Source organism: Rattus norvegicus, chromosome 1 (assembly GCF_036323735.1).
Source record: "Rattus norvegicus strain BN/NHsdMcwi chromosome 1, GRCr8, whole genome shotgun sequence".
In the NCBI taxonomy this organism is placed as follows: domain Eukaryota; kingdom Metazoa; phylum Chordata; class Mammalia; order Rodentia; family Muridae; genus Rattus; species Rattus norvegicus.
Window position 1 is genome coordinate 239,197,607 of NC_086019.1, and position 23,275 is coordinate 239,220,881.

The 23,275-nt window shown below is 41.2% G+C and overlaps 1 protein-coding gene across 3 annotated transcripts in view; it reads left to right on the forward strand.

The window, feature by feature from the left end:
* The window catches only part of A1cf (APOBEC1 complementation factor), a 93,025-nt gene that overhangs the window by 48,171 nt on the left and 21,579 nt on the right, over positions 1-23,275 (forward strand). For all 3 annotated transcript variants that reach the window (XM_006231272.5, XM_039085015.2, NM_133400.1), the window contains 4 exon segments: positions 7,107-7,345; positions 9,845-10,009; positions 16,288-16,385; positions 21,214-21,484. In XM_006231272.5, coding sequence (XP_006231334.3) covers positions 7,107-7,345; positions 9,845-10,009; positions 16,288-16,385; positions 21,214-21,484 — 773 coding nt within the window.

A 23,275-nucleotide genomic window follows, 5' to 3' on the forward strand; every position in this document is an offset into this window, starting at 1 on the left:
CTGCTCCTGCATCTGTTCCCTATCAAGATAGTGTATGTGTGTAAGCTAGCCAAACTAGGAGTGAAATGTTAGGTCTTTCTTCGGTAAAAGTGATCTGGTTAAACATTTATTTAATCTCATTTCTGTATGAGGTATAAAGTCCACAGAGATAAAATTTATTAATTAACCAATTACATTAATATGTACTGAATACTCTTCAAGATATTAGAAATGTATCAAGATATCCTCTGTTCCCATAGAACACAAATATAAAAGGTTAAATCAATAACTTGCAAACAAAAAAACCAAGAAGCAGAAAGGTTGTGTAGAGAGAATGCTATTTGAATTTGGTGGTTTTAAGAAAATAAATCCTATGAAAAGGTGAAATTTGATCTGATATTTGGATAAAAATTTCAGGCAAGATAGTCAGACCCTAAACAAGGTTACTCAAAGAAAAGAAAAAGCAGCAAACTGCAAGAAAAAAAATTCCTAAAATTGAAACAAAATTGATGTTTGATGTGTTTAAAAGACAGGAAGAAAAGACAGGGGAAAAAGAAAAGAAATGGTTAAAGGCAGGACGGTTGGAGAACATTGTCCCTGCTGAAAAATCTGAACTTACTTATACAAAGACTTGGAACTGGAGGAGAATTTTAGATGGCTCTGTGGATTGTAAAGCATTGCTACAGCTGTTGAGTAGACAGCCATCTACGGTAGAGCAGGACCGGAAAGACGGAAACCTTGTCAAAGGCTGAGGCACATCCTAGGAATAAGTGATTCAACGAGTGGTCACAAGCAAAAGGGACAAAAAGGGGTCAGAACTAGACACACTGGGGAAGCCAGAGGAGGGGAAACATGATGACTTGATATCACATGTGATATGGGGCAAATATCATGGGATTTGATTCCAAGTGTCTGTGAGAGTGGGTGAGCCATTGGGAAAGAGAGACGAGGGGAGAAGCAGGAAGCATGTGACACCTCAGGAAAGATGTAGGGCAACTGTACGAGAGTAGAGGCAGGAGAGGGCTCACATTTACAGCATTTCTACAGCATTTTAAACCATGAGATCACGGGAGGGTAAAATTGAAGATGTATAACCAATAATATGATTTCATAAGACTGTCTTTCTAAAAATGTCACCTGGGATTAAAATCTTCCATAAATCCTTTCTTAAAGAAACCCTGGGCCGCCTGGGAGGGCGAGCAACAGGGGCAGCCAAGCTTCACTTAAGGGGCAGCGAGTAGGTGCTTCTTTATGACTTGATTTCATGTGTTTAAGGTTTACTTTATTTTTAAGTATGTGTGTGTTTATGTACTTGTATGTATATGTGTGTGAGTGTTCATATGTGTGTGCATGTACGTGTGTGCCTGCATAATCCAGAAGAGGGCACCTGATTTCCTGTGACTGTACATAACGGGTGGTTTTGAGCTGCCCTACATGGATACTGGGAACCAAATTGGGTCCTTTGCAAGAGCAATGCATGCTTCAACCACTGACCCATCTTTCAGCCCCAGCTTTCATCTATAAAGTGGAGAGTATATCCATTTCCCGGGTTTGATTGTAAAGATAAGTCAAAGAGTTTTGAAAACTTAATGTGATGTTTAGGACATAGTAGCCAACAGATAGCAAAGGTTACCACAGTTCAACTCCAAAATTCGGTTTCCATATTTATCCCTTTTCTGTAATGCAGACAAACCTTAAGATTAGTGGAATCTTACCTTTGTTGACCACAGACAGAGTGGCCTGCTGCCTAGTATTTTCCTACTTTGTATAAGAAAGTATGTTGCATCACAAAGCATCCTAGCAATCCTGGGAAGAAATTAAAAACTAGCTCAATTTTCTTCAACTCTTTAGCTACATGAAGAATGACTGGGTGTGGCAATCTTTACCGCCTAAGCTGGTCAGTTCCACACAAGCCTCTACAGAGCTAAAAAGAAATCTGTGTGATGTGCAGAAAACCAGACCCCCAATCAGGAGACCCGAGGTCATTTTTTCCCCTTTGGTAAAACCTTCAACTTCTTGGAACATCACCTTTATCTCTGTACTTGATTATATCACACAGCGATGCTATAAATATCGGACAAAAATAATATATACTGACAAATGAGGAGACGGCTTTGCAAAACCGTCATTTTACTTGCTTTATAAAGAGATCACTTTATAATAATGAAATCACAAATAAAAACATACAGGGGCTGGAGAAATAGTTCAGTGGTTAGGAGCCCCTGAAGCTGTTACAGAAGACCTGGGTTCAGTTCCCGTCATCCTCATGGAGGAAAATAACTGTCTGTAACTCAATTCCAGGGGCTCTGACCTCATCTTATGTTCTCTCAGGTACCGGGTACAGGCATGGCACACGGGCACACATGGAGGTACCCATACATACACGTAAAACTAAATAAGTGATTATCTTTTAAAAATAATGTTTAAAATTATACCAATTTAAAAAGCATTCACCTAGACTAAGGCAGCCATTCCAACAACGTATGTATTCTAGTTATATGATTCCAGGAATGAGAGGACTCTGCATCTCCGAGTCTTCTCTGAAACATAGACGTCATATTGGTAAGGGCAATCCTAAGGCAGTTTTTGATTTGCAACGTGTGGAATGGACTGTGCAGGAGATTGACAGCTAGTTGTATCTATTCGACCCGAGGTTACTCAGCGAGGCCTGACCACGCTATTGAAAACAGAGAAGATGTGAAATAAATGCCACCATGCTACAGGGTGATAGTTCATTGACAGTCTCCTCCGTGAATCCAACTGTCTTTTCTGTAAAACAGATTTAAAAATTATTTCTATCTTGTAGGGTGTCGTACAAATAACAAAGGTAAGGTACTTAGATCTCTGGCACTCAAAGGATTGGGTGTTCTGTAAGTTGACTGGCAATTGTGGGGGTGACTGGTGAGGAGGGCAGAGAAAGAGGGGGGGAAATAATAATTTGGAAAGAGAAAGTGTCCGGGAATAGCCAAATCTCCATTTGGAAGCCAGATGCAAGGTAAAGGCACAGAGAACCTTTAAAAATTAGGGAGTGGGATAAACTCAACATGAACTACTCAAGAGGAGACCTTCACAACCTCCACTCTTCTATGGTCAATCTGCCAGAGAGAGAAAAACCTTCCTTCCAGAAAGGAACAATAACCTTTACTTTGCTGTCAGCCACCATTTCTCAAGGGATGGATGAGGCTGTTACCCAGGAAAGAGCTGCAGTTATCACATCATCTTCCTCCCCATCAAATATTCACTGAGCATCCTCTAAATGCCTGGCTTCTGGAGACATTAAAGTCATGTCCTTGGCTTGTGAGAAAGTGAATTTTATCTCCAGGCAGTTCTGGGAAAGGATGTTGAGCAGACACACACATTTAGAAATTCTAGACTCTCTCCTGCTGGCAACTGATACCAGAACAGCCCACTAACCATAAAAAAAAAAAAAAAAAAACCAAAAAACAACAAAACAACAACAAAACCAGAGTATCTCTAAGTAAGTGAGAGAGATATTTATACTTTCTTAAGTAAAATTTAAAGCACACATAACTAGGGGCTAGAGGTGCAATGTATATGATAGAGTCCTGGCCTAGCATGCACAAAGCCTGGGTTTTAATCCAGGAATCTCATAAGCCTGTATGGTAGTATACAATTGCAATCTTAGCTCTTGAGAGAGGGAGAGAGAAGAATTGGGAGTTCAAGGCCATAGCTGGCTATATAGCGAATTTGGAATCAGCTTGAGACATGAGAGCTCCTGACTAAATAAAGTTGAAAGAAATAATTCAACAAACAAACCAAGAAACCAGCAGGAAGATCACTTTGTCAGTCCCCACTTTCCCCAAGACACCACATTCTCTGGGGATTGCCGCAAGAGTGAGAGAGACTCGTGAATTCTCACTCCTGCCCTTGGTTCTTTGGCAAAGGAGAAGCAATGACCAGTGACCAGACAGATCAGAACAACCGTTCCCCAACCACGAGCCACTGGTTCCAAGAAAAATCAGAATGGTCTCCTTCCCACTTGCCTAGAGGAGACCTTTAACTCATGACGAACATGAGTTTTGGTTAATGAGGCCTCACTGTTTTCATTTGTAAAATGAATTCATTATTTATAAAATCCAGCCTAATACTCTTTCCCCACAATCTCAAAAAAGGCAGGGATTTATTGATTAGAACACCAATAACCACGAAATAAATTGGGAATCGACAAATGGGAGTACTTTATAGTAAAAGCTTATGAGGAACAAAGAAAATATCATCAAAATGCAGAGACCCTCTGAGGAGTAGGAGAAAAATTTGAAAATTGTTCAGAGAGTAGATGAATTTTAAAAGAAACTTTCTAACATCAAAAGAAAAAAATCAATAAACATAGGCAAATGATTAAAAGGGGTCCTTCTCAATACACATAGTCTATAATTATACGAAAAGCTTTTAATGATCTTAGCTATCAGAAAAGTTCAATTCAAAATATGTCAATATGCCAGCATAATCCAGTTATCACGAATATTATAAAATTAAAATAGTCAATGCTCCTACAGACATCATGGAAACATTTATGCATTTATTGTAGTCAGAAATGTCATACGATACCAATATGAAAAACGCAAATAAGGTTCTTCATATAAATAACATTAATATAATATGTACAGTTCTGCCACTCTTTGGTGATATCTGAGGGAAATAGTTGCAAGGGGAAAATCTACACAGTAATGTTACTACATCACTACTCACATGCCCCAAGCACAGAATTAGCTGAGATGTTCTTCAACTGGTAAATATGTAATGAATTGTTGGTAAATAGACATAATTGTATTCTCTCAGATAGTAGTAAACATATTATCAGTATGTAATTTCAGGAAAATGGCTATTGTTTAGTGGACACCATGTTAAGCAATAAGTTGGACACAGAAATATTAATGTTGTTGTCTCTTGAATGTGGAGGCTACAAAGGCAAAAACAAAGTATCAGCCAAATCTAAATGGAGAAAGGCACCAGGAAGGGGAGAGGGGAAGAAGGAAGGAGCAGTGTGGGGAACTTCTTCATCCGGTTCCAGGAGGAAGTCCCAGCCTAATACCTAACACAGAAAATATCGAAAGGCAAATGGCACGAAAGTTAAAACTGTTCAACCACAACCCTGACACCTAAAATACTGTGTTGACCTTTGATTATCTTTCGAGATTTTCTATACATTAAAAAAAAGAATGACCTTACACACTAATTCTCACATTCTAAAACACAAACAAAACAAAAAACCAAACTCTGAGTGTAATGAAAAGTGTCTCCTGATTGCTTCATGTTCTTCTGTCTTGCTATTGTTAACGGCTGTAGAGTATCTTTCAGTGGAAAAGCCTGTCCGTCGTTTGCTAGAAATTCTCAGTCAGAAGCGACACTATCCATTCTTTAGATACATTTAGAAAGGAGAAGGCATTTTTGGAAGACCTGACAATTGTCCATTGACAGAAAGTGGTCAAGAACCAGGGGTGGTGGTCTGGAGAGATGGCTTGGGAGTTAAAGGCACTTGCTGCTCTTACAGATGATCTAGATTTGGTCCCCAGCACCCACAGGATGGTATACGACTGTCCCAAAGCATCCAAAACCCTCTTCTGCATACATGCATGTGATACACATACATGCACATGGGCAAAATACTCATACACATAAAAAGAGGAAAGCATTTTAAAAGAACAAGGATAATATACTGTGGTACACAGTGGGCCAATGTCCAGGTACAAGAATATGCCATTTCAACAAAGCTGCCTCAAGGATTGTATTGTCACGCAGTGTAGTGCAGGGCAGCGTAGTGACCATCTGCATGTTATGGCTTGGACCTCACCTCTGTTTGCTAGCGTCTATTCCAGAAGGGCACTGTTTGGTTGACACTTATGCACACTTGTCAATCATCTGTACCAGTGTGGGCCCCCTTCGTCTTACTAAGAGGTAGCTCTGCAAAGTAGAATAGACAGAGGCCCCAGGGCCGGTTGCACTTCTCAGAATCAATAAGGCCTTACACAAGTCACTTAATTTCTTGGACTCTCAAGTTCATTGTCTAGAAAATAGAATAGAAATAACACCTAATTTGCTCATCTTGCAGACTCTTTTGTATGGGACAAATAATATAAGAAAATCTGTATTAGACAAGAAACTATTTCTACTTTATTTTATTTATTCTGTGTGTGTCACATACACCATGAGTATGGTGGTCAAAGGACAACTTGTGGGAATTCGGTCTAGCCTCCCACCATGTGAGTCCAGAGAGAGAACACAGATCATCACATTTACAAACCCGCGCCTTTACCCACTGAGCCATACTGCTGGCTCTTTGTAATTTTGGGATTGGGGGGTGTGGTGGTTTGTATATGCTTGGCCCGGGGAGTCGCTCTATTAGGAGGTGTGGCCTTGTTGGAGTAGGCGTGTCACTGTGGCTGTAGGCTTAAGACCCTTCACTCTAGCTGCCTATAAGTGAGTCTTCCACTAGCAGTCTTCAGATGAAGATGTTGAACGCTCAGCGATGCGCGCACCATGCATGCCTGGATGCAGCCATACTCCCACCTTGAAGATAATAAACTAAACCTGTAAGCCAGCCCCGATTAAATGTTGTCCTTTATAAGACTTGTCATGGTCATGGTGTCTGTTCACAGCAGTTAAACCCTAACTAAGATGGGGGGGGGTGCGTTTTTAACAGTAATCATATCAGAACAGCTCCTCGACTTGGCAATAACGTGCATGCATCATGAGAAGCAGCAAAACCTCAGTAGCAGAGGGTGAGTAGGCAAAGTAAGGAGCAGGGCCCGGTATGGATGCCTTGGCGCTGGGACATCAGGATGCGAAGAAAATGGATGGCAAGTGGTAAACCTACATCTAGTCTAAAGAGACCGAGTACCAATCAGCCCTTCATCTAGTTTTTCTTCTTAAAAAGTTCAGAGGTCAAGACTGGGTATACATAGGAGGTCAGTGGCAGAATCTGTGCGCACATGCAAAGATCCTGGTACCACAAAAGAAAAGAGGGGAGGGGTGTCAGTCTATATTGAAAGATCTTTCCTCTAAAGAAACCACATTGTCTTCGAAAGTTTTATACATTGGCAACCTCTGCCACCGCCCTCCATTACACACAGATTCTCACCTGTGAACATTGCTTTTCCCCCATTTAGGAATGGCCGTCTCCTGGGCGTCTGTGCCAGTGTGGACAACTGCCGGTTGTTTGTGGGGGGAATCCCCAAAACCAAAAAGAGAGAAGAAATCTTGTCAGAGATGAAAAAGGTCACTGAAGGAGTTGTTGATGTCATTGTCTACCCAAGCGCTGCCGATAAAACCAAAAACCGGGGGTTTGCCTTTGTGGAATATGAGAGTCACCGCGCAGCCGCCATGGCTAGGCGGAGGCTGCTGCCAGGTAAGCCTCGTTCCTGACCAGGGTGTCCCGCAGCAGACCTCGCAAGAGCTTCCCTGTCGCCTTTCAGCTCTTCATCTTGTTCATTTCAGTTCCGTAACGTTTTTACAGATGTGTTCTGGAAATTCACACATCTGCGCATGAGGAGAAAGAACACTGACCAATAGCAGTCCTACAGAGGATCCTCGGCGAAGACACTTTTTAAGATTAAACAAACCCATCATGGATATAGCTGCATGTAGATTAGTTCACAGGCTAGTTAGAATTGGACAGTATTATCTTTCACAGCATAGACACTCACCAGCCCAAGGATAACCACCAGACATGCTTTCAATGTGTTTCCCAATTTCTAATCATTTCCATCTAATTGGAGATAAGAAACACGTTCTTCCCATACATCTCTCTTTAGGCACTCCAGACACACATGAGCACCAAGCCTCAATTCATGAGTTTAACAACATGCCAACACTGCCTGGGTCAGAACAATGCAGGCAAGCATTCAAAGTTCCTTGGCTTTCTGTAAAAAATTCACTAAAACATAGTCAAGTGCTAATATGAATTCATATTAATGGAAAAACCTATCTAGACCAGTGGTTCTCAACTTTCATAATACTGACTCTTTAACACAGGTCCTTATTTTGTGGTGACCCCGTCCATAAAATATTTCATTACTACTTCATAACTGTAATTTTCTTACTGTTATCACTCAATGTCTAGCACGAAGGATATCTGACACCTGACCCACAGGTTGAGAACCAGTGATCTAGTGTGGTAAAAAGCTTTACACTAGGGTCCACGCTCATAAAAACTGTGAGAGATGAGGACAGGTGGAACGGCTCAAAACTCTGAATTTATTTCGGCTTCATATAGTCCTTCTTGACTGCACTTTTGGTTTTTAATGGGGCTGTTGACTGAACAGAGGGTCTTGAGCAACTTAGGCCAGCATTCGAACGTTCCGCTAGGTTCTAGCTCTGCATCTACTCTTTATAAGTTAGCATTGAGACATTTTCAGTGTTCTAGTAGACTCTCTTCCCCATCATCTTCTTTACCTCCTCTGAGTCCCAATTAGTTGTGAGCCATTCGTAGGTTTTCAGAATTGAAATGAAGTCAGCTAGAGGGGCAGCTAATGCTCCCAAAAGTGGTGATACCTCTCCAGCACCCATTACTGTTTTTCACAGTTTAGGATAGAGATCTGATTTCTATATGTGGATTAGGATACCCACTTTTTGCAGAATTTTTTAAAATATTACTTAGGACTGCCTGACCTCAAACTTGAGCTCCTCTGCCCTCTGCCCCTCGAGTACCACTATGCCCAATGCCCCCTAGTGCTATTTATTAAAGAGATTACACTTGGGTTTGTATGCTCCTGGAATGTTCGGTCAAAGATTATGATTGATTTGTAAGAAATGAAAGGGTGGATATTTGATCCCCCTATGTAATAATTGCACCCATGAATCCTTCTTCCGAACACTGACAATTCCTGATTTTGTTCTGTCTAGTTCTGTGCGCCCTACAAGATACAGCTTGCTTCTAATCAGTGAATTAAACACATAACCCAGATTTTCCCTACGATGTGGAAACTGAGTTGACTTCTCACCTTATCCCACCGCTTCAACATGGAGCCTCCAGGGATATATATGGTGGGTGGGATATATAGTGATGGGGAATTCCTGTTGGGTGACAATCTTTGAAGCTGGCAACTTGGGTGCTGTCCCCCTTCCACAAGATCATGATGAGAGAGAAGTGGGAGGCTCATGGGAAACACACAGTGTAGAAGGAAACATCCAGTAGGTTGCCACTGTAGGGTACAGAAAGCTGTGCTGACTTGGGTAACACCCACTCTTTTAAGACGAGTTAATTTTTTATCCTCAACTGCCTTCTTAGTCCTCTCTGAATTGGGATTTTTTTAAAAAATAAGTTTTCTCCGCGTTCTCACATTGCCTGTATTCAGGCTGAGGACGCGGAAGGCACACAGTTGGTCTGAGCCCTGGATCAAATATGAGGGGCTGAGAACAAAGAATGTTTGGTCCCATCCACCAACCCTGGCTCATTTGTGTATGTCTCAGTGGTGGTGTCCGGCTAATAGACAACACATTCCAACTGCGGCGGATGCTGTCCAAGTGACCTCTTAATGCTTCACAGAGTCAAGACTCTGTGTCTGAGCCCTAAATCTGCTCCTTCTCCCCCTTTATTATCTCACCTTAAAGCCTACCTCCCCCTTGTAAAAGCTGTCCTGCGAGTCAAATGTGCCTACCACTTCTCCATTTCAAACCACATCCTGCTTCTCTATACATTCACTCATTACGATAAGCCACTAGTCACACTAAAGACTCTCCCATCCAACTCCTGCTTTATTCGAATGTCTTAAAAAAATCAATAATAATCTTTTTTAGTGGTCTTGGTCACTAAAGACCTTAACGGTCAGTTCAATTTAAAAGACCATCAGCGTGAGCTGAGAGGATGCCACGACTTCTAAATAATTCATCGCTCTTCTGTCAACAGGAAGAATTCAGTTGTGGGGACATCCTATCGCAGTAGACTGGGCAGAGCCAGAAGTCGAAGTTGACGAAGACACAATGTCTTCCGTGAAAATCCTGTACGTAAGGAACCTTATGCTGTCTACCTCGGAAGAGATGATTGAGAAGGAATTCAACAGTATTAAACCAGGTGGGCCACGTGAGCTATTAATTCTTCAAAATGTGCTTTAAAAACACTTATGCCGGAGGCCGTAACCCACAATGCTAAAGAAAATAGCTTTTATTCTCCTGATCGGTTGTATATTGTTCAGGTATTTCACCATTTTGGGGCTCTGAAAGAGACATACAGTCCTACAGCACTTAGGAATATTATAGTATATATTTATCTGTGTAGTTATTTAATGAATACGCATCACCTCTGCTAAACCAAATTCTGTGAGTTCTTCTCCTTCTAATTAGCTCCTCTGTCCCTAGACTCAGACTGAGAACAAAGTAAATATTTACTGTGTTAATGATGCCCAGCTCTTACTGGATGTCTACCCTGTAACACAGGTTTCCCAACCTCTTTGCTCCTGACACTTCGGAGCAAATCATTCTTGGTAGATTGCAGGGTATTGAACAACATGCAAGGTCCATGCCTACCCCTGCCAACTATAGCAATCTGCCCCGGACGACAACCATAAGCATCTCCTGACATTTTCAGTCATATGTCTGAAATATACTTAGTCATACCAGCCTGTGTCCATCACAGAAACATCTTCCCACAACTGAGAATTTCTTGGGCTTCAGGCAATTTCTATAGGATGCTAACAAGCACGGGCCATGGTGCTCTTGTATTAAGCCTCCTGACAGTATTCCCACCCCGAGATTGTGTTTCCCACTGTAAGTGGATATGATGTCACATGTATAATAGGATGGTAAGCATATAATCTGCTCTATAGATAATTGTGAAGGATACTATTTTTTTTCCTTTTACAGATTTCTCAAGCATAAACTTCCCTCACCCTCACGAGCTCTGCCTTCCCTGATATTTAGTATCATGGCGTGGTTGCATACCAACAGCTGTGAATCCACAGTTACTACAGAAACTGAAAAAAAATCCACTAGAATTAGAGTGGGCGTGCTCACATCACATGCCACTTATCAGCACAGTGCCCTATCCTGGAGGTCCCTTCATGGCATCTCCTATTTCCTATAATGTGAAAAACAGAGCCCAGAGTAGTTAAATCGTCACACAGCTAGCAGCTGGCAGACCCCAGATTTAACAACCTCCTGAACCCTCACACCAGCCCTCATTCCAGTCACACAGCCATTCATGCAGCTGCTGCTCCATCAGTGGCTTCAGCATGCCACATACTGGGGGAGGAATTAGCAGATGTGGGCTGTGTGTGGAAGGAATTTATAAAGAAGTCACAGCTAAACCATCCTGCTCTCGGCATGCAGAGCCAAGTCCTAAGTGGTGAACCCCAATTGGTTGTGCCAGTCTGGGAACTAGTACATGCGTGTATATGTTCTGTCCACTCCGGGTTGGGATTTGTTTTTCCCAGAGTGAATAATACTTACATTCCCTCCCAGTTAAAATGGCGCTTTTGTTTTGAAAGGGGTTAGAATGAGAAACTGTTGAAAGACTGACTTTTTTTTAATTAATTGTGAATGATTATCACAGAATTAATATGTGGATGTCCAGTCTGCACATTTAAGATAGATACGCCTAGACTCTAGTGCCTTAGAAGCTGTAAGAAAATAATGAAGGAATCAGAGAAAGAACTGGAAGAGCTTGAAGGGGCTCGAGACCCCATATGAACAACAATGCCAACCAACCAGAGCTTCCAGGAACTAAGCCACTACCTAAAGACTATACATGGACTGACCCTGGACTCTGACCTCATAGGTAGCAATGAATATCCTAGTAAGAGCACCAGTGGAAGGGGAAGCCCTGGGTCCTGCTAAGACTGAACCCCCAGTGAACTAGACTGTTGGGGGGAGGGCGGCAATGGGGGGAGGGTTGGGAGGGGAACACCCATAAGGAAGGGGAGGGGGGAGGGGGATGTTTGCCCGGAAACCAAAGAATTATTATTAAGTATTAAATAAATTTAAAAAAAAAGAAAATAATGAATGCCAACTTGTTCCTTCTTTCCTCTTTCTCTCTCTTCCCCCCCTCCTCCCATGACTTCAGCTACAACCACCCCCAGCATAGTACTATAATATCCTTGTTTTCAGCCGAAACATTCCCAGCAATTCTGGGGCACTTCTTAGGCCAGTGGCACAACGCTCAGGGCTCTATAATGTTGCGTGTGATGCATAAAAGAATATGAACAACTGGCAGATATCGAACCTGTGGAGAGAGAGAAAAAACATATCCACAAATTTCTTCTCCAGTGCAACAATATAATGTATCACGACTGTATTAGAAAATTTTGTGGAAGGAGAAAAATAACATTAAATTTTTCTTTCTAAAGATTTGGGTTTTGGAGAAACCTCATTATCCATTGAGAAATCTGACTTTGTATATCATTTGAACCCCAAATAACCTAGGAAAATACTGCATCAATACTCTGGAAAACAACAGTCATCACAGAAACACTGTGCCATTGATATTTTGTTCCCATGAAGTCTAGGGTATCTGCTATAGTGCTAGGTACGGTATTCTTTAAGAATCTGCTCCCTTAAACAGTTCAACAGTAGCAGAGACACCCGCAGGGCTGCTACAAGCAGATTGCTTACCCCATCTGGTTGAGTCCACAAATTTGTATTTCTTAAGTTCCCGGGTGCAGCTGATGTTACTGAGTAAAGAACTACACTTTGAGTGTGTTTTTCTAATCTCTGTGTTCGGATCACAGGTCTGGTTTTTTTGCTGATGGACAACCCATGAATAATGGTAGCAAACACTGAGAAGGAATCTATTAAAGTGGCATGTGGCCTTTGCTATTCTACAGAAGCAAGTCAACCCTGAACATAACCCTGAATGTGGTGGCTCTTGTTTGGTCTCTAAGTAGGGTTAGGCCAGGGTAGTATTTAGATGGGAGAAATCCATGTCGTATTATTCAAACCCCTACTTTCTAATTTACTTTCTATGCTCAGATTTTTCACAAATGAAGCTTTCCATAAGCAAAGTCTGAATATTGCTGCTCAAAACAAAAGTGTAATTATTTCAATATTAGCAAGAACTTGAGAACACCCAAAGCCATTATCAACATAAATGCTACATAATTCACATGACTGATGGGGTATATGGAAATTGATTGATAATATGTTGGCTCTGTGTGTTTACTGAGAGACCAGCTCTTGTATCCTTGACACGAAGGAAGAGCTAGGTGAAGATGACATTTTGTGCAGCTAAAGCAAGCATTTCCCCCTGCCTTGGGAAACTATAGATCAAAAGAGCAGAGTGGAGGGGAAGGATGAGAGCCATCCTGGATGGTGCCTTGGTTCTCTTTGACCAAAACAAGCTGTGGGATGAAGCCATTCTCACCATTCCATCCAACCCTGAAGGACCAAGGAGACTGATCTAAAATCTCAGTTAATTATATGCCCTGGGCTTCATGGGCTCACATGCCTTTATTTCATTTTCTCAGTCTGGCCAGATAATTTCGCTCTGTGTAATTATTGTCATGAGACACTAGGGCTTTTCATGATACTCGAGATACCAAAGTTAAAGAGAAGTGCTGCAATAGTTTAAAATTATCCTTAGATTATATGTCTCCCATTGCTCCAAAGGAAGGTAATTCATAGTCATCGAACCATGCATAGAGTATGAGCTCTAAATGTTTCAGTGACCCCGAATCTGAGAGAGCAACTGAACTCTGATAGGGAAAGGATTTTCTTCTCTTCCTGTTCTTCTTCAGACTGGTGCTGCATCATGTTGTCTCTGAGAAGAAAGCCTAGCCGTTCAAAATGACAGATTAGCTAACATGCTCAAGTGGTAGGGAGGCAAATTTCCCCTTAACTGTCCACTAAAGAAAACATTTGTCTAGAATACTGAGTGGGCAAACATATGTCTAAAAGATAACGCTAAGCATCTCTGCACAACTACTTCTTTAACCTCTTATCATCAGTATGTATAGCGGTCTTTCTACATAAAAATAGGGTAAGTTGTTTTCTGGATTTTTTTTTCATCTTTATTAACTTGGGTATTTCTTATTTATATTTCTATTGTTATTCCCTTTCCCGGTTTCCGGGGCCAACAGCCCCCTAACCCCTCCCCCTCCCCTTCTTTATGGGTGTTTCCCTCCCCATCCTCCCCCCATTGCCGCCCTCCCCCCAACAATCACATTCACTGGGGGTTCAGTCTTGGCAGGGCCAAGGACTTCCCCTTCCACTGGTGCCCTTACTAGGCTATTCATTGCTACCTATGAGGTTGGAGCCCAGGGTCAGTCCATGTATAATCTTTAGGTAGTGGCTTAGTCCCTGGAAGCTCTGGTTGGTTGGCATTGTTGTTCATATGGGATCTCAAGCCCCTTCAAGCTCTTTCAGTCCTTTCTAAGATTCCTTCAACGGGGATCCTGTTCTCAGTTCAGTGGTTTAATGATGACATTCTCCTATATATTTGCTGTATTCTGGCTGTGTCTCTCAGGAGAGATCTACATCCAGTTCCTGTCAGCCTGCACTTCTTTGCTTCATCCATAAAAACATGTCAGTTAAAATGTTTTCATGCATGGGGCTGGAAAAGCTTGCACTGTCCTTGTAGAAGACCCCAATTCAGTTACTAGCATCCATGTCAGCTGGCTCACAAATGCCTGCAACTTGAGCTCCATGGGATCTAACACCACCTTTTGGCCTCCACAGGCCACTGTACTCACATGCTCATAACTACACAGACACATACACACATATGCATGTGATTAAAAATAGAACGAATATCTACAATGTTTTCACCTTCCCCAACACTTTTCTCCATTCCTGAAGTAACCGTGCTTAGCAGTTTGATATCCACCTTTCCAGATATCTCTGGATATAGATATATGTGGGTTTGTGTTTATTTATGTATGGGTTTAGATATTTACAACAGATACACTTTATCCCATAATAAATTTCAGAAACAGACTATAGGGTTTGGATCCCTCCACATGAGTACATGTAATCCTACTCTAATCTCTTTAAAGGCTCAATGGAGTTTGTACAAATGTGTCAAATTTAATAATTTCTGAGAAAATAGATCTTGCTATATTTTGCTATTTCTACAGTGGCATAACTGTTATCTTTATAGAAAATGGTTGTGCGTAGGCAGGTATGTAATGTTTTCCAATTTTTCAAATACTATAGGCAGAAATTATTTTAGATTTCAGATGGTCTTTCAGAAGCAACATTTCTTAAAGATATTAATTAATGGTTTAGGGCATATGGCTCTAGACCTTAGTTAGCTGTGTGCTGTGTAAATTATAAACACACCTCTGTTAGAATGATAGCTTCCTCGTATTTATATGAAAGTAAAATAAAATTAATTAAACAGAAATTAGCACGCCGCATTGTAAAGTCTCCCCTAATTCCAGATTTCTTTTATAGACAAAAAAATAGGGTATTCGGAGCAGAGTGAGTGTGGTGTTTCTAATGGTTGTGAGTTGAGTCTTTCCCATAGGCTTCTACAGTGTCCTGAATCACACTTCACTGACATCATGATCACTTACCAGTAAATGACCTTGTGGAAAGCCTTTGAACACTGTGCTTCTGCCATCTTTGAACTAAGGAAGACAGTACTGAACTTTGAAGGGTGTGTCACAGACACACCATCACGTTCTTGTGACGTTGGCTATCTGCATGACCCGAGTTTCCTTCTCTTCCCAGCAGACATGGATGCATAGGAAGGACACAGGATCAGGCACTCCATGGAATCACACTAACCCAGATTAGAAGGTGGGAGGGAAAATGGAGCAGCGAACACTCCCAGGGTGAAATTTGACCAATGGGAATAGGATGGGAAATTGTGACTTCTCTCCCACCCATGGATCATTGCACAGTATTGTTTCTTCTCCATAACAGAGACTGGGGAAAGACTTCAGCACCCATCTCTCCTCTCCAAGGCTGCATGCAGTAGTTCCCTGTTCATCCTCTTGCTCTAGCTGCAATTGCATTTTCTTACTTCCTTACCTTGTTTTGGACCTCCACGATACAAGCGTATTTTGAAGTAAATGAGTTAAATATATGTGTACAAGATGACTAATATCAAGTCAGTTTAGTAACATGTTACCTTGGATAGAATATTATCGTTTCTATTTCTTACCTTTTATATTTTTATATCTCCTTACCAAGATGTCATTCTTATCTTTAAATTTCTTATAATCTATGAATTAAAAACATAATTCATAACTATTTGTAATAAATCAGATCATAAGCATCTTTCTGGCAAATAAAAGCTTACATTGGTTATACAAAATTCTAAACCTAGACACACAAAGGATGCTTACACTCTTGGAAGCTAGTCACATCACTCTCTCAAGTTTGTTAATGGTGTTGCTGACATTCTATCTACAGGTGCTGTGGAACGGGTGAAGAAGATCCGAGACTATGCTTTTGTGCATTTCAGTAACCGAGAAGATGCAGTTGAAGCCATGAAGGCTTTGAATGGCAAGGTAATGTAAGAGAGAAGAAAATGCACACGAATTCCATCCAAGCTCGATGTGGGCGTGCTCTACCAAAGCGTAATCTCTGGAGTCCATCTTAGCCCAGCTCTTTCCCCATCACTGACCCAGAACCTGCAGTCCTTTGGGGATGTACAATAGAGAAATGGCAGAAAAAGATACAGAGAACGAGGAGGTGGCTAGGTAGCTAATCCCAACTCTTCTTTTTATGACTTGAACAAGTTGCTGACTTCAATTTTTGTGTGAAGAAGGGATTAAAGTATTCCAGATGTTTCCCCAGTCCTTGCTGGTGTTCTGTTGCTGTGAAGAAGCACCATGACCAAGGCAACTTTTATAAAAGGAATCATTTAATTAGGGTCTCGTTTACAGTTTCAGAGGTGAGCCCATTATCATCATGACAGAAAATATGCAGTGGCAGGCAGGCAGAGTATCTGACAGCTTCACATCCCAGTCTGCAGGCATCTGGCAGAGAGAGACAGTTGGCCTGGTATGGGCTTTAAATCCCAGGGACACACCTATTCCAACAAGGCCACACCTCCTAATTTTTCCAAACAGGTCATCAACTGGGAACTAAACATGCAAACCTCATTCAAAGCACTAAATCTTCTAAGTTCTAATTATTTCTAATCATTGCACTTTATAATACAGTAATTTAAGGAACAATAGCCAGAAAATGTCAAGATAGCTGTCATTCTGATCTCAGTATTTGATCTTTCCAACATGGAGGCTTAGAATTCCTTTCCTTGCCAAGAGTGGAGCCTGAGGTAAAATCAACTTCTGTATCCCTACTATATATTTGCCTACAAAAACTTTTATAGTATTTGGCTCAATCAAATAAATACCAAAACCCATCTATGGACCATTAATCTGTTAGTAATGTCCAGGATGGAAAATTAATCAAAGCAAACATGCTTGTTAAGGAGTTAAGAGTCTAGAGAACTAGGGGCCACAAACACCTCTGCAAGGTAGCCAGCTCAATGTTATTAGAAGACATTTAAAAGTAAGACGTTCAAGTGAAGAAGTGGGTCACCAACATTCAGAAAACCACCCTGGATGAGAAGATACTATGCAAAAGAACCTATGGAAGTTGGATATACTTTCAAAGGGTAATCATGGCCAGGGGAGTCTGTCTTAAAGGCAGAATTTGAAATATCAAGAGAAAATCTGAGAACAGCAAATTGGGGCAGAGCGCAGTACACAGGAGACTTGCTCTGTCCGTTGAGTCTTCTAACAGTTCAGGTTCCAGTAGAAGATGAGTAGAAAGAAATTCACTCCACAGTTGTGAGAAAAGGGGATTTAAAACCACAATGTCAGAAGCTAGCACTCACAGATTTCTGGCAGTAAAGGCACAAGGAAGGAGCAGATGAGAAATGCCCTAGCAAGCTCATCTAAACACAGCTGCAAGCTCCTTTAACTCTCCATCCATGCCCCATTGGTCCCAAGAAAGCATCTCTTCCTTTTTTTGTCTTTGATGTCATATTTTTGGATTATTAATCACTCCATTTATTTACATCTCAAATGATATGCTACTTCCCAGTTACCCCTGCACATCCGCCCTCTCCTCCCTCCCCTTTGCCTGTATGAGGGTGTTCTTCCACTCACACCATGTTTCACCCCACCACTCCAGCATCTCCCTATGCTGAGACATCAAAGGATCAAGGGCCTCCCCTCCCACTGATGTCAGACAAGGCCGTCCTCTGCTGCATAGGTATCTGGAGCCATGGGTCCTTCGCTGTACACCCAATTGGCTGGAATTGTCTCTGCCAGCAATCCTTGGTCTCTCAGGCAGTCCTCAATTAGGTCCTCCTGCAAGAGAGACTTTCGTGGTTGCTCAGCCTCTGGCATTTACATAAAGGTGCCATCACCACTCCTCCTACAGGAGCTGAAGAATTAGTAGAAAACCAAAATGAGAGCTAGCTGTGGAGAGCAGACCCCTTGGAAAAGAACACTGACCTACCCTAAGGCTGCTGGGTCTTCTCTGAAAGCTCTTTGGTCAAAGAATACAGTGGGTCCAAGAAGACATCTCAGGGAGGAAGCCAGGAACAAAAACACTCTATATTCACTGTCTCATCCTGTCCTCATATCCAAGGTTCTTTGTTGGCCAAACTCAATGACAAAGCAGAGGGCCCAGGAGCCCGAAGAGGAACTTATATAGAATAATCACCGGAATAGACTGCAGACTATTGGTGGGAACTGGATCTGAAGGAAGGTCTTAGCACAGATTCCTCCAAACGTGGGGAAGCCTAGGGCACGTGCAGCCTCAGGGACCTTCACCATTCTTAAGTCTTATAGGGAAGAATGAGGTCACTCTGAAGTCTTAAAAAAATTATAAAGTGGCGCAAGTCCTCCGAAGAGACTGTGTGCCCGCAGGTACCTGTGTTTTCCAATAAACCCTCTTGCTGATTGCATCCGAGTGGACTCGGCTCGGTCATTGGGCGCTTGGGACTCCTCCTGAGGGAAAGGTCCTCTCCGGGGGTCTTTCATTGTGGGGGCTCGCCCCGGGATTTGGAGACCCTCCGCCCAGAGATCACCGACCACCCACCGGGAGGTAAGCCGGCCGGCGTTTGTCTTGTCTGTTGTGTCTTGTCCTGTGAACGATCGATCAATAGGCTCAGATCTGGGGACTATCTGGGCGGGCCAGAGAAGGAGCTGACGAGCTCGGACTTCTCCCCCGCAGCCCTGGAAGACGTTCCAAGGGTGGTTGGAGGAGAGGGAGATCCGGATCCGTGGCACCTCCGTCCGTTTTCGGAGGGATCCGCACCCTTGATGACTCCGTCTGAATTTTTGGTTTCAGTTTGGTACCGAAGCCGCGCGGCGCGTCTGCTTGTTACTTGTTTGACTGTTGGAATTGTTTGTCTTCTTTGTGACCTGACTGTGGTTTTCTGGACGTGTTGTGTCTGTTAGTGTCTTTTTGACTTTTGTTTCGTGTTTGAATTTGGACTGACGACTGTGTTTAAAATCTTGGACCGATGACTGTGTTTGAAATCATGAAACTGTTTGCTTTGTTCGTCGAAGAGTTTTACTTGGTCCCCTAAAAAAAAAAAAAAATAAATAAAAAATAAAAGAAAAAAATTATAAAGTAAAATCAATTGATATTTAAATGTAGCATATAGCCAAAACATTACTTCTTCATTGATTACTACATTAGCATCATAGAAATGATACTAGTTCAAAAACAATGTTTAAGGTAGCTTTCTCTTGATAAACATGCCTGAATGTAGATGTTATCTACTGAGAAAGACCAGCAATCATAAATGCTAAATAATAAATACACTGGAATAGTCCCAGTAGAAAAAATGCTCAAGTTATTTGCGTTTTTAAGGAAGGAAGGCTTTGTTTGGCTTAAATTTTAAGAGATAGTCCATCATGGTGGGGAGGGATGGGGATGAGCTAGTCCAATTCTTTCCTGACTTACTGACAGAAACAATGGCATTCACTAGAACAGTCTCTATGCCAAGACTAAATATAGCTCAAGTGGTCGCATTATGTTGGGATGTTTTAATAAGTCCATACTGAACATTATGAATCTATAGGAAAATATTAATAAACATGCAACTATAAATAGTTTAAATTGCTTTCATACTTATCAATTCCCTTATATGTACTGCTTTCTTCCAAAGGAGCTGGAGACAGTGACAAGAACATGGGGTGACTAGTCACATGGTATCCATTCAGGAAGCTCAGTTATTATTTGTGCCTAGACACTTCTATAACAATGTTTACAAATATGTAGCTAAATATGTGTTTAATATTACTAGTGAATACTATTAACTGCTATGTTTAAGCATAATATAAAATATACAAGTTTTCCTAAGCTGCTTATTATACCCTATGGGTATTTATATTTATTAGAAAAAAATTAGGCTTTGGGGATCCTTTGTAAGATGGTGATCATACTATAATTAAGAAGACCAGTGAATTGGCACAGGGTGGATAGCAAGATCTCTCCTTTCCTTTTTCTTTTTTAAGATTAATTATTTAACTAATTAATTTGGGTATTTAAGAAGGAGGGCATGTATCTCTTTGTAGTCTGGACTTTCTGGAAACTCACTATATAGATCAGGCTGGCCACCAGCTCACAGAGATCCTACTGTCTACCTCCCTAGTGCTGCTATTAAAGGTGTATGCCACCTGTCCGACTATTGCAATAATTCTTACGAGCATGTTTAAGTGGTACATGACGTTAGAGTTCTCAGTATCCCTCTCACCTATAACCCAACCCTTGCCATCCCTGTTTAGAATCTTCTAACTTCTCAGCAGGGCAAGCAATTGCTTTATGTGAACAATGCACCAACAGTCCACTAGGTTCCGCTGCCTTGAGTAGGATCTACCTAGGCTCCTCTCCATTCCCTAGCAAACATCTATTGTGTATCTGCCTTAATGAGCCATTTGTTGAGCTTGGCAGGACTTGTTCTCCATGGTGTTAATAAATGCTATATTTACTGGTTTCTATCACCTTCATTTTATCATGCCCCATAACCTGTATTTCACCCCTAAAGATCCCCAACGTATTAGACTTGAATAACTATGTAATTTTAAACACAAGTACCACACTTAATAGAAAATGTTGCATAATTTTATGTCTCAGTAACTGCCTCTATATTATAAATTCAGTGGTCAAAATGGCATTGTTAAGCCTGTCGGCGTCTTGTGCAATTATCAACAAGACTATCAGAGAATAGTCAATTGAAACAGAATCATGAACCTGGTAAGGGACAAAACCATTAAGAATTTCAAGTCAGCAAATGGTAGACATGTTTTATGATCCCCAGTTGTCAGATGGCTTCTCAGCTTGGCTTTTCCTCGCTCTCTAAAACAGGTGCTGGATGGTTCCCCAATAGAAGTGACCTTGGCCAAGCCAGTGGACAAGGACAGTTACGTTAGGTACACCCGGGGCACCGGGGGCAGGAACACCATGCTGCAAGAATACACCTACCCTCTGAGCCATGTTTATGACCCTACCACAACCTACCTTGGAGCTCCTGTCTTCTATACTCCCCAAGCCTACGCAGCCATTCCAAGTCTTCATTTCCCAGCTACCAAAGGACATCTCAGCAACAGAGCTCTCATCCGGACCCCTTCTGTCAGAGGTAACATTAGCTAGCTCTTGTCTCTCCATAACTCCAAATTTCAAATGACTAATAAACGAGTTTAAATGAACTATAAACTATACTTCAGTAGCCTTAAATAGATTGGATGGAATCACTGGGAGAAAAAAAAGAGTAGAAAACTGTTAAAAAATCAACTATATCAGTATCTCTTGTCATATAGGAATCTATTTTTTCACATTACAACTGGTTATTGAAAAATACTTGTCAGAACGTGATATGAATGAGCCCAGTCCATAAGTGAGATTCTTTTAGTATATAAATTGGATCCACAAAATATGCACACAATATAACCTTGCTCTTATAACCATTGCCTCTTCCTCCTTATTAAACCAACTAGACCAGTTACAGAACTTTCAAGGGAGAGCATTGGGGCCTAATGGGACCTGCCTCAAATGAGGCATTCTCATATAACCTCTCTCCTGGATATGTGTGCTATACCTTTGCTAGCCCATGTGTTTGTCTGTATGTTGGTGACAAGGGCTTACTATATATTCCAGGCTGCTCAAGAACTCCCAGCATCTACCTTTGCTTCCTGACTGCTGTACATGCAGGTGTGCACCACATCCATGTGCAGTAACTTTGAAAAAACAAATCAAACAAGGAGATTAATATTGCTTTAGCATAATGGAAACCAAATAAATTAAAAATAGAAAAACAAACTCAATCTCACTGCCAGACTGTGTTTTATGTTTAAATCTTACACAGATTCACTGCTTGAGAAGGTTTCCGAGCTCAGTAAATTTAGTAAATTATAAAGATAGTTTGTCTCTGCCTTGTGGTATCTTTTCCTACAGTTTTTTCTTGGCTATAGCCAACATTATCTGGATCCCAATCCTGTTTTCCTGCATATGACAGCAATCTGGAAAATGGAAACAAACGATGTGTTTAAATCCACTCTCAGGTGTAACTTAGAATAGGCCCATCCAGATTACTATAGAAACAATTCCCTTACTGTGTTGCATTATTTTTCATGGAAAAAAAATGAATTGAGCATCTTAAGAACTCTTCAATGGCCTTAAGAGTTCTATGCTTACAATACAATCACCCCTACAAAAATTGTAATGTAAAAGTAATAATGAAGATTTTATTCAAAATACTTTCTATATATCATAACAAATTATGCATCTACCTAACATATCATTAATCAGTCCATACATCTTACGTATTATCAACCAGTTGTGATGTAGAAAAAAAAACACAACAAACTCCATTCCAAGGGAAAATAACACATAGCATTAACAAAAACATAATCAGTGAATAATATTTATGGGCATAGAGTGATCCACTTAATGGTTTATTCCTTCATGTCACCAATAGGAAATCAATATGAAATTATGGCAAAACAAAAATCAGAAGGAATCTATGTATGAAACTCAACAGAAATTAAGCCTCACCTCAACAATGAATGAGAGAGTGGTGAACTTAAAGAAAAGGTGCTTTCCAAATGTCTGCCTGATGACCCACCAGGGATGTGACAGTCAAATTCATTCCTGCCTGACTGGTAGAATGGCATTCACTCTGATAGTCTCTATCCCAGACTAACTATAACTCAAGTGGTCCTATTATATTGGGGTGTGTCAGTAAGTACATACTGAACCTTAGTGAATCTCCCCCCAAAACTTAACAAAACAGTAGCTAAAAAATACTTTTCTTTCTGACAAACTTATAAGTGGTGTTGTACTTATCAATCTCTTAGAAGGGACTGCTTTCTTCCGGAGGAGCTTTAAGAAAGCCAGAGTCTATTGTGAGCCTTACCTGATGTTGAGTTTC